The 12,500-nt window shown below is 44.2% G+C and overlaps 2 protein-coding genes across 2 annotated transcripts in view; one reads left to right on the top strand and one right to left on the bottom strand.

The window, feature by feature from the left end:
- The window catches only part of cacna2d4a (calcium channel, voltage-dependent, alpha 2/delta subunit 4a), a 241,211-nt gene that overhangs the window by 13,125 nt on the left and 215,586 nt on the right, over window positions 1–12,500 (bottom strand). Inside the window, exons 25-27 of the mRNA XM_064939205.1 lie at window positions 10,413–10,427; window positions 7,530–7,574; window positions 6,805–6,867 (exon numbers count right to left, since the gene is read on the bottom strand). Of these exons, the coding sequence (XP_064795277.1) occupies window positions 6,805–6,867; window positions 7,530–7,574; window positions 10,413–10,427 (123 nt within the window). The remainder of the gene's footprint in view (window positions 1–6,804; window positions 6,868–7,529; window positions 7,575–10,412; window positions 10,428–12,500) is intronic.
- Window positions 1–12,500, top strand: part of LOC135515580 (leucine-rich repeat and transmembrane domain-containing protein 2-like) — a 241,374-nt gene that overhangs the window by 109,370 nt on the left and 119,504 nt on the right. The gene's annotated exons all lie outside the window — the stretch shown is intronic.

Here is a 12,500-nt window from a genome sequence, read left to right as displayed (position 1 = left end):
ACTACCTCTGAGGATTTGTGTTGGGTTCTTGGGCTTTCAGTTTACTAGGACATTTTATTTGAAGGACTCGCAAAGTCATAAAGGAGCAGTCTATACTCATTGAGACCACTTGGCTAAGTAATATCTCTGGCAGTGTACCATGGGATGTAATGTCCAGTGTGACTGATTGGGTTTGATCTGGGTCATCTGGGCATCACAAGACTGTGTTTGCCCACTGAGCTAAAGAAAGTGTTAGCCCACTGAGCTAAAGACTGTGTTAGCCCACTGAACTAAAGAATGTGTTAGCCCACTGAGCTAAAGACTGTGTTAATCCACTGAGCTAAAGACTGTGTTTGCACACTGAGCTAAAGACTGTGTTAACCCACTGAGCTAAAGACTGTGTTTGCACACTGAGCTAAAGACTGTGTTAGCCACTGAGCTAAAGACTGTGCTAGTCCACTGAGCTAAAGACTGTGTTAGCCACTGAGCTAAAGACTGTGTTAGCCCACTGAGCTAAAGACTGTGTTAGCCACTGAGCTAAAGACTGTGTTAGCCACTGAGCTAAAGACTGTGCTAGTCCACTGAGCTAAAGACTGTGTTAGCCCACTGAGCTAAAGACTGTGTTAGCCCACTGAGCTAAAGACTGTGTTAGCCACTGAGCTAAAGACTGTGTTAGCCACTGAGCTAAAGAAAGTGTTAGCCCACTGAGCTAAAGACTGTGTTAGCCCACTGAACTAAAGACTGTGTTAGCCCACTGAGCTAAAGACTGTGTTAGCCCACTGAGCTAAAGACTGTGTTAGCCCACTGAGCTAAAGACTGTGTTAGCCCACTGAACTAAAGACTGTGTTAGCCCACTGAACTAAAGACTGTGTTAGCCTACTGAGCTAAAGACTGTGTTAGCCCACTGAGCTAAAGAACGTGTTAGCCCACTGAACTAAAGACTGTGTTAGCCCACTGAACTAAAGACTGTGTTAGCCTACTGAGCTAAAGACTGTGTTAGCCCACTGAGCTAAAGACTGTGTTAGCCCACTGAACTAAAGACTGTGTTAGCCCACTGAGCTAAAGACTGTGTTAGCCCACTGAACTAAAGACTGTGTTAGCCCACTGAACTAAAGACTGTGTTAGCCTACTGAGCTAAAGAACGTGTTAGCCCACTGAGCTAAAGACTGTGTTAGCCCACTGAACTAAAGACTGTGTTAGCCCACTGAGCTAAAGACTGTGTTAGCCCACTGAACTAAAGACTGTGTTAGCCCACTGAGCTAAAGACTGTGTTAGCCAATGAGCTAAAGACTGTGTTAGCCACTGAGCTAAAGACTGTGTTGGCACACTGAGCTAAAGACTGTGTTAGCCCACTCATACGTTCATTCATCATCTTATTTGTGTATAGAGGAGCTGGGTCTGTGTGTGTGTGTGTGTGTGTGTGTGTGTGTGTGTGTGTGTGTGTGTGTGTGTGTGTGTGTGTGTGTGTGTGTGTGTGTGTGTGTGTGTGTGTGTGCTTCAATTTAGGTATGTGGGGATAGACTGTTTCCTGTGACCTATTTTAGACTGTGTCTGTTTCCCTGTGTCTGTGTGTGTGTGTGTGTGTGTGTGTGTGTGTGTGTGTGTGTGTGTGTGTGTGTGTGTGTGTGTGTGTGTGTGTGTGTGTGTGTGTGTGTGTGTGTCTGTGTCTCTGTGTGTGTGTGTGTGTGTGTCTGTGCTTCAATTTAGGTATGTGGGGATAGACTGTTTCCTGTGACCTATTTTAGACTGTGTCTGTTTCCCTGTGTCTGTGTGTGTGTGTGTGTGTGTGTGTGTGTGTGTGTGTGTGTGTGTGTGTGTGTGTGTGTGTGTATGTGTGTGTGTGCCTGCAGAGGTGCTTCAATTTAGGTATGTGGGGATAGACTGTTTCCTGTGACCTATTTTAGACTGTGTCTGTGTCTCTGTGTGTGTGTATGTGTGTCTGTGTGTGTGTGTATGTGTGTGTGTCTGTGTGTCTGTGTCTGTGTGTCTGTGTGTGTGTGTGCCTGCAGAGGTGCTTCAATTTAGGTATGTGGGGATAGACTGTTTCCTGTGACCTATTTTAGTTTTAAGGAAGTACTGCTCAAACACAAACACACGTTGAAATAGGCTCATATTGTTTTCCACATATCCAGTGTGAGGTTAAATGGAAATGTGTTTCCTGCATATCCCAGTCTACCTGAGACACCCTCAGAGAGGGGGGTCATGGCCAGCCACTATTGATGGCCCTGGAACAATTAGGGTTAAGTGCCTTGCAGATCGACAGGCTTGGGAACCTTTCTGTTACTGGCTCAACACTCTAGCAACTGGGCTACCTGCCGCCCCCACACTCATAAAATATGAACTGAGACAGTTGGCTACAATTACTCCCCCCTCCTCCCTGTTCCACAGGCATAGACACAATACAACTAGGAGACTGAAAGAGTTTTAATTTTAAGACACAGACAGAAAAGTGACAACACAATAACTAGCTGTTTCCCAGGGGCTGTGATTAGGACGCCTCGTTGCTCCTCAGCTGAGAATAACTCATGTTGTGTTTGGTGGGTTTGTGTTTGGTGTGTGTGTGTGTGTTTGAACCGAGGGGCAGCCAGCATCCAGGCTGCATTGGCTGCACCAGTGATCTTCCAACATTCCCTCCATCTTGTGCCAATATCAGTTCATTTTAAGTCTTGGTTCCAATGGTTTAGATGATGTTTTTCTAAGAGGTTGTCAGTTGGATTGGCTCTCCGTAAGGTTATGTTTAGCCTACCTTTCATATGAAAAACCTTTTCTGACTCAAATAGGATTCACTCTAGATTGCGCTGATGTCCTAAAGATTTCAAATGGACATTAGGTGATGCTGTATACAACTTTTATGGTGCACATATTTTAACATATCTTTTTTTATTTTTTTAAAGCTGTCATGGAAATAAAAGTATTTCCTATGAACAAGTCATTTAGAGTTACTATGCCTTTAGTTTTCCATGTGGACCAATTTATCAGAGACTTCTGGAAAACTATGCAAGGATTGTTCCACCAGGTGGTGTTTTAGGGAGCGATATTGGTTCTTGTAGAACACGTTTAATCTTCTTCCATATTGTTATAGTGTTCTTAACTATGACGTTTTTAATAGTTCTTTATCCTTTCAAAATAGACACAAGGAGATTCTGGCGATGGATGAGCACATCTTCAACATGAGCCCAGTGTTCCTCTCTAATGCATTTAACTACAGTATATGTAGCATGTAAAAGCCTTGGGTAGTGAGTTGATACAAGGTTAAAACCCCTCTCAGACTTTGGGAGAAGTCAAATGTTTTGAGTTTTCAACATTGGTCAGGAATATCAGGAGATCATCTGTAAATAAGTTTAGTTTATGTTCATGTTTACCAATACTGATACCTGTATACATCTAATTCTTTCTGCAAGCGGATCAATTGCCAGTGAAAACAGGAGGGGGAGAGGGGACATCCCTGTCTTGTGCTCCTTTTTAAAGCAATTTCATCAGATCATATATTATTTGTGTATATCTTTTCTTTAGGGGATATACAATATAGAATAGAATAGAATATTTATTATAAAATGTATTATTTCAGCTGTAAAGTTGAAAGCTTCCAAAATTTTGAATAGAAATGGCCATTCAAGAGTGTCGAAAGCCTTTTCCGCAACAACAGCCATTATTAATGAATCTATATCTGGTCTACATCTTGTATTTCTTTGCATATTGTATTAAACTGAAACAGGTTCTTGTATTTGTTGGTAAGTGTCTATTTTTAATAAACCGTGTTTGATTGATATGTATATCGTGTAGTAAGACTTGTACCATGCTATTGCTTATAAACGTACTTATTATTTTATTGTCACAATTTATTAAACTTACGTGTCTATAATCAGTAGGGGGACTCTCCAGATTTCCCTGGTTTTAATATAACTGAAATAACTTTGATACATGGTTTGACGCATGGAACTAGGAAGCGCTGAATTGAGTGAGGTGTGTTGTCATTTGTGTAAATGGACCATTTCCATCTGTAACTCGTGCCGCCCGAAGGGTGCAGGAAGTAGGACAGGGGATCAAGCATGTTTTCTCATCTCTGTTTCGTGTTGACAAGATCAGCTGGCTTTACCCGCCAAGCTTTCCTGCACCACCCACACACCCACCCACACACACACACGCACGCACGCACGCACGCACGCACGCACGCACGCACGCAGATTACAACACGAGCATGTGGTAAGAAATATATTACATGGACTGAAGGAGACAATATCCAACCTATCTGGTCTACAGAGAGGATAGATAAGGTGTTTCCTAGATAAACACTATTCTAACACGGCCCTGGAAGCCTGGAAGCCTCTACGTCGATACACTGACAATAAAAACCAGCAAAACAATTAGTCAGGAGCCAAGCCCAGTGTAATGGGCCTCTGGTGTGTGTGTGTGTGTGTGTGTGTGTGTGTGTGTGTGTGTGTGTGTGTGTGTGTGGTGTGTTTTCCCTCAGTCCCAGTGGAGAGATTAGACCCTAAATTCCTACAAGGCCTATACTACAGTTATACACTACTATGAACTGGGACACTACAGTTATACACTACTATGGACTGGGACACTACAGTTATACACTACAGTTATACACTACTATGGACTGGGACACTACAGTTATACACTAGAGTTATACACTACTATGGACTGGGACACTACAGTTATACACTACTATGGACTGGGACACTACAGTTATACACTACAGTTATACACTACTATGGACTGGGACACTACAGTTATACACTACTATGGACTGGGACACTACAGTTATACACTACAGTTATACACTACTATGGACTGGGACACTACAGTTATACACTACAGTTATACACTACTATGGACTGGGACACTACAGCTATACACTACTATGGACTGGGACACTACAGTTATACACTACAGTTATACACTACTATGGACTGGTACACTACAGTTATACACTACTATGGACTGGGACACTACAGTTATACACTACTATGGACTGGGACACTACAGTTATACACTACTATGGACTGGGACACTACAGTTATACACCACAGTTATACACTACTATGGACTGGGACACTACAGTTATACACTACTATGGACTGGGACACTACAGTTATACACTACTATGGACTGGGACACTACAGTTATACACTACAGTTATACACTACTATGGACTGGGACACTAGAGTTATACACTACTATGGACTGGGACACTACAGTTATACACTACTATGGACTGGGACACTACAGTTATACACTACTATGGACTGGGACACTACAGTTATACACTACAGTTATACACTACTATGGACTGGGACACTACAGTTATACACTACAGTTATACACTACTATGGACTGGGACACTACAGTTATACACTACTATGGACTAGGACACTACAGTTATACACTACTATGGACTGGGACACTACAGTTATACACTACAGTTATACACTACAGTTATACACTACTATGGACTGGGACACTACAGTTATACACTACTATGGACTGGGACACTACAGTTATACACTACAGTTATACACTACAGTTATACACTACTATGGACTGGGACACTACAGTTATACACTACTATGGACTGGGACACTACAGTTATACACTACTATGGACTGGGACACTACAGTTATACACTACAGTTATACACTACTATGGACTGGGACACTACAGTTATACACTACAGTTATACACTACTATGGACTGGGACACTACAGTTATACACTACTATGGACTAGGACACTACAGTTATACACTACTATGGACTGGGACACTACAGTTATACACTACAGTTATACACTACAGTTATACACTACTATGGACTGGGACACTACAGTTATACACTACTATGGACTGGGACACTACAGTTATACACTACAGTTATACACTACAGTTATACACTACTATGGACTGGGACACTACAGTTATACACTACTATGGACTGGGACACTACAGTTATACACTACTATGGACTGGGACACTACAGTTATACACTACAGTTATACACTACAGTTATACACTACTATGGACTGGGACACTACAGTTATACACTACAGTTATACACTACTATGGACTGGGACACTACAGTTATACACTACAGTTATACACTACAGTTATACACTACTATGGACTGGGACACTACAGTTATACACTACTATGGACTGGGACACTACAGTTATACACTACTATGGACTGGGACACTACAGTTATACACTACAGTTATACACTACAGTTATACACTACTATGGACTGGGACACTACAGTTATACACTACAGTTATACACTACTATGGACTGGGACACTACAGTTATACACTACAGTTATACACTACTATGGACAGGGACACTACAGTTATACACTACAGTTATACACTACTATGGACTGGGACACTACAGTTATACACTACAGTTATACACTACTATGGACTGGGACACTACAGTTATACACTACAGTTATACACTACTATGGACTGGGACACTACAGTTATACACTACAGTTATACACTACTATGGACTGGGACACTACAGTTATACACTACAGTTATACACTACTATGAACTGGTTCTTCTGTTCTGTTCAGTGACATAGTACAGACTATACAGACTCTAGTATATGAGCTGTACAGTCATGTTCCCTCTGCTGTGCTACCTAGCACATGACTACACACACACACACACACACACACACACACACACACACACACACACACACACACACACACACACACACACACACACACACACACACACACACACACACACACACACACACACACACACACACACACTGTATATCTATCTCAACATCTATCAGAGTTACTCACATGGCTTTTTTCTTTGGAGATGATTATGAAAGCATTGCTGTCGATGAGGTAGCAGGCCAGGTCCTAAGAGAGAAAAACAGATAGAGAGAGAGAGAAGGAGAGAGGGAGAGATGGAGAGAGAGAGAGTGATATATATATATATATAGAGAGAGAGAGAGAAGGAGAGAGAGAGAGAGAGAGGGAGGGAGAGAGAGAAGGAGAGAAAGAGAGAGAGAGAGGGTGAGGGAGAGAGAGAGAGAAGGAGAAAGAAAGAGAGACAGCGGGAGAGAGAGAGAGAAAGAGCGAAAGAGAGAGAGAGAAAGAGAGAGAGGGAGGGAGAGGGAGGGAGAGAGAGAAGGAGAAAGAGAGAGAGAGAGAGGATAGTAAGGACAGATGAGAGAAGAGAAGACAGTGATGGATGCTGTTTCTTGACAAGCAGAGACCAGCCGATCTCTTTTACTAATGGTCCATCATACAACCTGACACCCTGAGGCAGGGTCTTTATAATGGGGCAGGTTGATGTAAGGGACCATAAGTCATGTGACTCAGGTCATGGAGGTCATGGCTGTGGTATAGGGGTCAACAGGGTTGGAGTGTGAGATGGCTACATACCACAGTAGGACAGGAGATATGGCCTGTGTCCACAAAGGCAACCTAATCCCTATACAGTGATATGGTCACTGGTAGTACACTATAAAGGGACTAGGGTGTAATTTGGGATGCACACATAGCCTGTAGATCCTCACCATGGCTTCACATGCCAGCGGACAGATGCCCTCTGTATTAGAGCACTGGAGAGAGGGAGTGAGAAAGAGCACATCGTTACAACACTGGAAATAGACATAATGTGACATTTTGAAATGTATTTGACTATTTTGGAACTTCTGTGAGGGTAATGTTCACTGTTCATTTTTAGTGGTTATTATTGTTTTATTGTTTATTTAAGTTTATTATCTACTACACTTGCTCTGGCAATATAAACATATGTTTCCCATGGCAATAAAGCCCCTTGAATTGAATTGAGAGAAGTATGGAGAGAGACGAAAAGTGAGATAAAGTGAGAATAAAAAATAAAGACAAAAGACAGAGGGTTAGTCTCCAAATAGAGGAAATGAGGTCATCATTGTGACTGCTCTTGAACCACAATGAGTCACAGCACAGAGATGTTACCATGGTAACAGACCCCCCCCACCCAGACCCCTCCCTCCCCTGAGAATAATTCCTGTTGTCTGTTATTGGAAAACACACAGAGAAACACAACAGGGATGCTGGTACATACATATTGTATGAACATTATTGATTTCCTTTATGAACCTCACCAGTCCTCCCTCCTCCCAGCCCACACACACCATCTCTTCAACCACTAAGAGACAACAGACCTATCTACTGTATCTGCCTACCTACCGCCCCCTCACTCTGAGAGAAACCCCTCTGTTGTGACTACTTGCCTGGCCTTCTGTAAGTGGTCTCTCTCTCTCTCTGTCATTTATAGAGTCCTGGATGGGTTGAGTGGGCAGCGTGCATTTAGCTACACTGTAGTAGTTAATAGCTAGGGCACAGCTGTTAGCTATATTATTGTGGTAAATAGGCAGGGCACAGCTGTTAGCTATATTATAGTGGTAAATAGCCAGGGCACAGCTATTAGCTATATTATAGTAGTTAATAAGCAGGGCACATCTATTAGCTATATTATAGTAGTAAATAACAGGGCACAGCTATTAGCTATATTATAGTAGTAAATAGGCAGGGCACAGCTATTAGCTATATTATAGTAGTAAATATGCAGGGCACAGCAATTAGCTATATTATAGTAGTTAATAAGCAGGGCACATCTATTAGCTATATTATAGTAGTTAATAGCAGGGCACAGCTATTAGCTATATTATAGTAGTTAATAGCCAGGGCACAGCTATTAGCTATATTATAGTAATAAATAGGCAGGGCACAGCTATTAGCTATATTATAGTAGTTAATAGGCAGGGCACAGCTATTAGCTATATTATAGTAGTTAATAGCCAGGGCACAGCTATTAGCTATATTGTAGTAATAAATAGCCAGGGCACAGCTATTAGCTATATTATAGTAGTTAATAGGCAGGGCACAGTTATTAGCTATATTGTAGTAGTTAATAGCCAGGGCACAGCTATTAGCTATATTATAGTAGCTAATTAGCAGGGCACAGCTATTAGCTATATTATAGTAGTTAATAGCCAGGGCACAGCTATTAGCTATATTGTAGTAGTTAATAGCCAGGGCACAGCTATTAGCTATATTATAGTAGTTAATTAGCAGGGCACAGCTATTAGCTATATTATAGTAGTTAATAGCCAGGGCACAGCTATTAGCTATATTATAGTAGTTAATAGCCAGGGCACAGCTATTAGCTATTATATAGCAGTAAATAGGCAGGACACAGCTATTAGCTACATTATAGTAGTTAATAGCCAGGGCACAGCTATTAGCTATATTATAGTAGTTAATAGCCAGGGCACAGCTATTAGCTATATTATAGTAGTTAATAGCCAGGGCACAGCTACTAGCTATATTATAGTAGTTAATAGCCAGGGCACATCTATTAGCTATATTATAGTAGTTAATAGCCAGGGCACAGCTACTAGCTACAGAGGATGAGGCTGTTTACCAAATGGCACCCTATCCCCTATATAGTGCACTACTGTTGAACACAACCCAAATAGGCTCTGGTCTAAAGTAGAGCACTAATATAGTGAACAAGGGGCCATTTGGGACACAAGCAGAGGCCTGGGTTAAGGAGGTGGTTATAGTCTGGAGAGTAGGGCCCCTACTGCTGCAGTTCAGGATTGGTTGTTCAGCTGGCCTCCACTCACACACTAAACACACACCCTGCTGCTGCAGTCTGGAGAAGAGCTCTGACATTGAGAGAGAGAGATGTGCATTGCATGAGCGCTCCCTCTCCCACTGTCCTTGTCCACGGTGCTGCTTGTCCGTGTGAGTGATGGGCGGCAGCTCTAACTGTTCAAACTATGGATCTGCTCTCTGTTTCCAATCAGAAAAACAACAAACATGCTGGGAGTTGTAGCATACCCTCAACAACAGAGAAACATGCTGGGAGATGTAGCATACCCTCAACAACAGAGAAACATGCTGGGAGATGTAGCATACCCACAACAGCAGAGAAACATGCTGGGAGATGTAGCATACCCACAACAGCAGAGAAACATGCTGGGAGATGTAGCATACCCACAACAGCAGAGAAACATGCTGGGAGATGTAGCATACCCACAACAACAGAGTGGATGGACGTGACAGAAAGTCTGAACGTGTGAGTGATGTGAGTGATGTGTGAGAGTCTGAATGAGATGTTGTGAATGTGTGTGTGTGTGTGTGTGTGTGAGTGATGCGTGTGTGTGTGTGTGTGTGTGTGTGTGTGTGTGTGTGTGTGTGTGTGTGTGTGTGTGTGTGTGTGTGTGTGTGTGTGTGTGTGTGTGTGTGTGTGTGTGTGTGTGTGTGTGTGTGTGAGAGTCTGAATGTAACGTGTGAATGCTGTGTGTGCATAATGTAATGAGTTTCAGTGAAGCACAGATGTTAAATTGAGCCCTGCTAAAAAAGAAGGGATTGAGAAGGAGAATGAAATGATGCCGTCTACTTACGTCTGTGTCATTGGGCTGAGGGGCACAGCATCCGGAGGGGTAAGAGAGCGGGAGGGAGAGGGAGAGTGGAGAGAGAGGGAGAGTGGAGAGAGGAGAGAGAGAAGGAGAGGGAGAGGGAGAGCAGGAGAGAGGAGAGAGAGGGAAAGGGAGAGAAGGAGAGAGAGAGAGAGAGGGAGGGAAGGAGAGAGAGAGAGAGGGAGGGAAGGAGAGAGAGAGAGAGAGGGAGGGATGGAAGGAGAGAGAGAGAGAGGGAAGGAGAGAGAGAGAGAGGGAGGGATGGAAGGAGAGAGCGAGAGAGAGAGAGAGAGAGAGAGAGAGAGAGAGAGAGGGAAGGAGAGAGAGAGAGTTATACCACAGTACTGTAAACTCACTCTATCCATGTCTTGAGATGTTTTCTGATAGGGACCGTGACCTTGGTGACAAACTGACTGGAAGCCATCAAGGCTGACATTATCACTGAGATGGGGTGTGTGTGGTTGATTGTTTAATGTGCTTCCCGCCAGTACTAGGGGTCAGAGAGCAGCATGTGGCCAGTCTCATTATCTGATGACCAGATTGAGTGTGTGTGTGTGTGTGTGTGTGTGTTTGTGTGTGTGTGTGCCTGCGTGTCTGCTTGAGTGTGTTTTGTGTGTGAGCCATCTGTGCGTACCTGTGTGTGTGTGTGTGTGCATTTGCGCATCCGTGCTCACTTCTATCCAAGTGTGTGTCCTGTGTCCATGTGTGTGTGTGTGTGTGTGCGTGTTCATGTGTGTGTGTCCCAGAGCTGGGCCAGTGATCTAGAGCGTGACGGTGTGTGAATGGAACATCTATCAAGTCTCTCTATTTCCCATTAAACCCTGCATCAAACCCCCAGTGTGTGTGTGTGTGTGTGTGTGTGTGAGTGTGAGTGTGTGTGTGTGAGCCCAGTCTCCTTGGTTCCGTTCTGCAGCAGAATACATGTTATTGTCCGTCACCACCCGTTCCACTCTACAGCTCCTCTACTGGACATTTTCAGAGAGGAAGACTATTTATCTATTAATTATTTCCTATTAGAAAATTATGTAGCTCGTGTTTTAGTCCTAAAGCCTGATAATAATCATCATGAACTGTACTTACAGTAGTGTGTCATCAAGTAGGATTTGTATGCGCATAATCAAGTAGTACTGTTTAAGTAGTACTGTAATATAGTTTCTTATACATCAAGCAGTTTCTGTAATCCATGTACATAGATACTGTATGACAACGACATTTCTCTGAACAGTTCATGTAATATTAATTTGTGTACTGAACATTCCATTCTGTGTGCATTCTAGAAGGCGTTGACATTCTGCCGTGGAACCTTGAGGGGATTTCAACAGTCAGTTAACTTTACTTACCAGCCCATCAAATAAAGATGGTAGCAGTTGACTTCGACGTGACAGTCAGGGGGGAACATACTTATATAATCTGACAAGACAGGAGGAGAGGAGAGGAGGGGCGGGGAGGGGCAGGGAGGGGAGAGGAGAGGAGAGGAGAGGAGGGGCAGAGAGGGGAGAGGAGAGGAGAGGAGGGGTGGGGAGGGGCAGGGAGGGGAGAGGAGAGGGAGGGAGAGGAGGGGGCAGAGGGGAGAGGAGAGGGAGAGGAGGGGTGGGGAGGGGCAGGGAGGGGAGAGGAGAGGAGAGGGAGAGGAGGGGCAGAGAGGGGGGAGAGGAGAGGGAGAGGAGGGGCAGAGAGGGGGAGAGGAGAGGAGAGGAGGGGCGGGGAGGGGCAGGGAGGGAGAGGGAGAGGAGAGGAGGGGCAGAGAGGGGAGAGGAGAGGAGAGGAGGGGCAGAGAGGGGGGAGAGGAGAGGAGAGGGAGGGGCAGGGAGGGGAGAGGAGAGGAGGGGAGAGGAGAGGAGAGGAGGGGCAGAGAGGGGAGAGGAGAGGAGAGGAGGGGCGGGGAGGGGCAGGGAGGGGAGAGGAGAGGAGAGGAGGGGCGGAGAGGGGAGAAGAGAGGAGAGGAGAGGAGAGGAGGGGCAGGGAGGGGAGGGGAGGGGAGGGGAAGGGAGGGGAGAGGAGAGGAGAGCTGACTCCCTCTGTAATTCCTTTAGGCCAGGAGAGCACCTGACTGCTATCTCTCTCTCTTCCATC

The sequence above is a fragment of the Oncorhynchus masou genome, chromosome 27 (genome assembly GCF_036934945.1).
Source record: "Oncorhynchus masou masou isolate Uvic2021 chromosome 27, UVic_Omas_1.1, whole genome shotgun sequence".
NCBI lineage: Eukaryota > Metazoa > Chordata > Actinopteri > Salmoniformes > Salmonidae > Oncorhynchus > Oncorhynchus masou.
The sequence above is the reverse complement of the archived record's forward strand: the minus strand, read 5'-3'. Positions and strand labels throughout refer to the sequence as shown.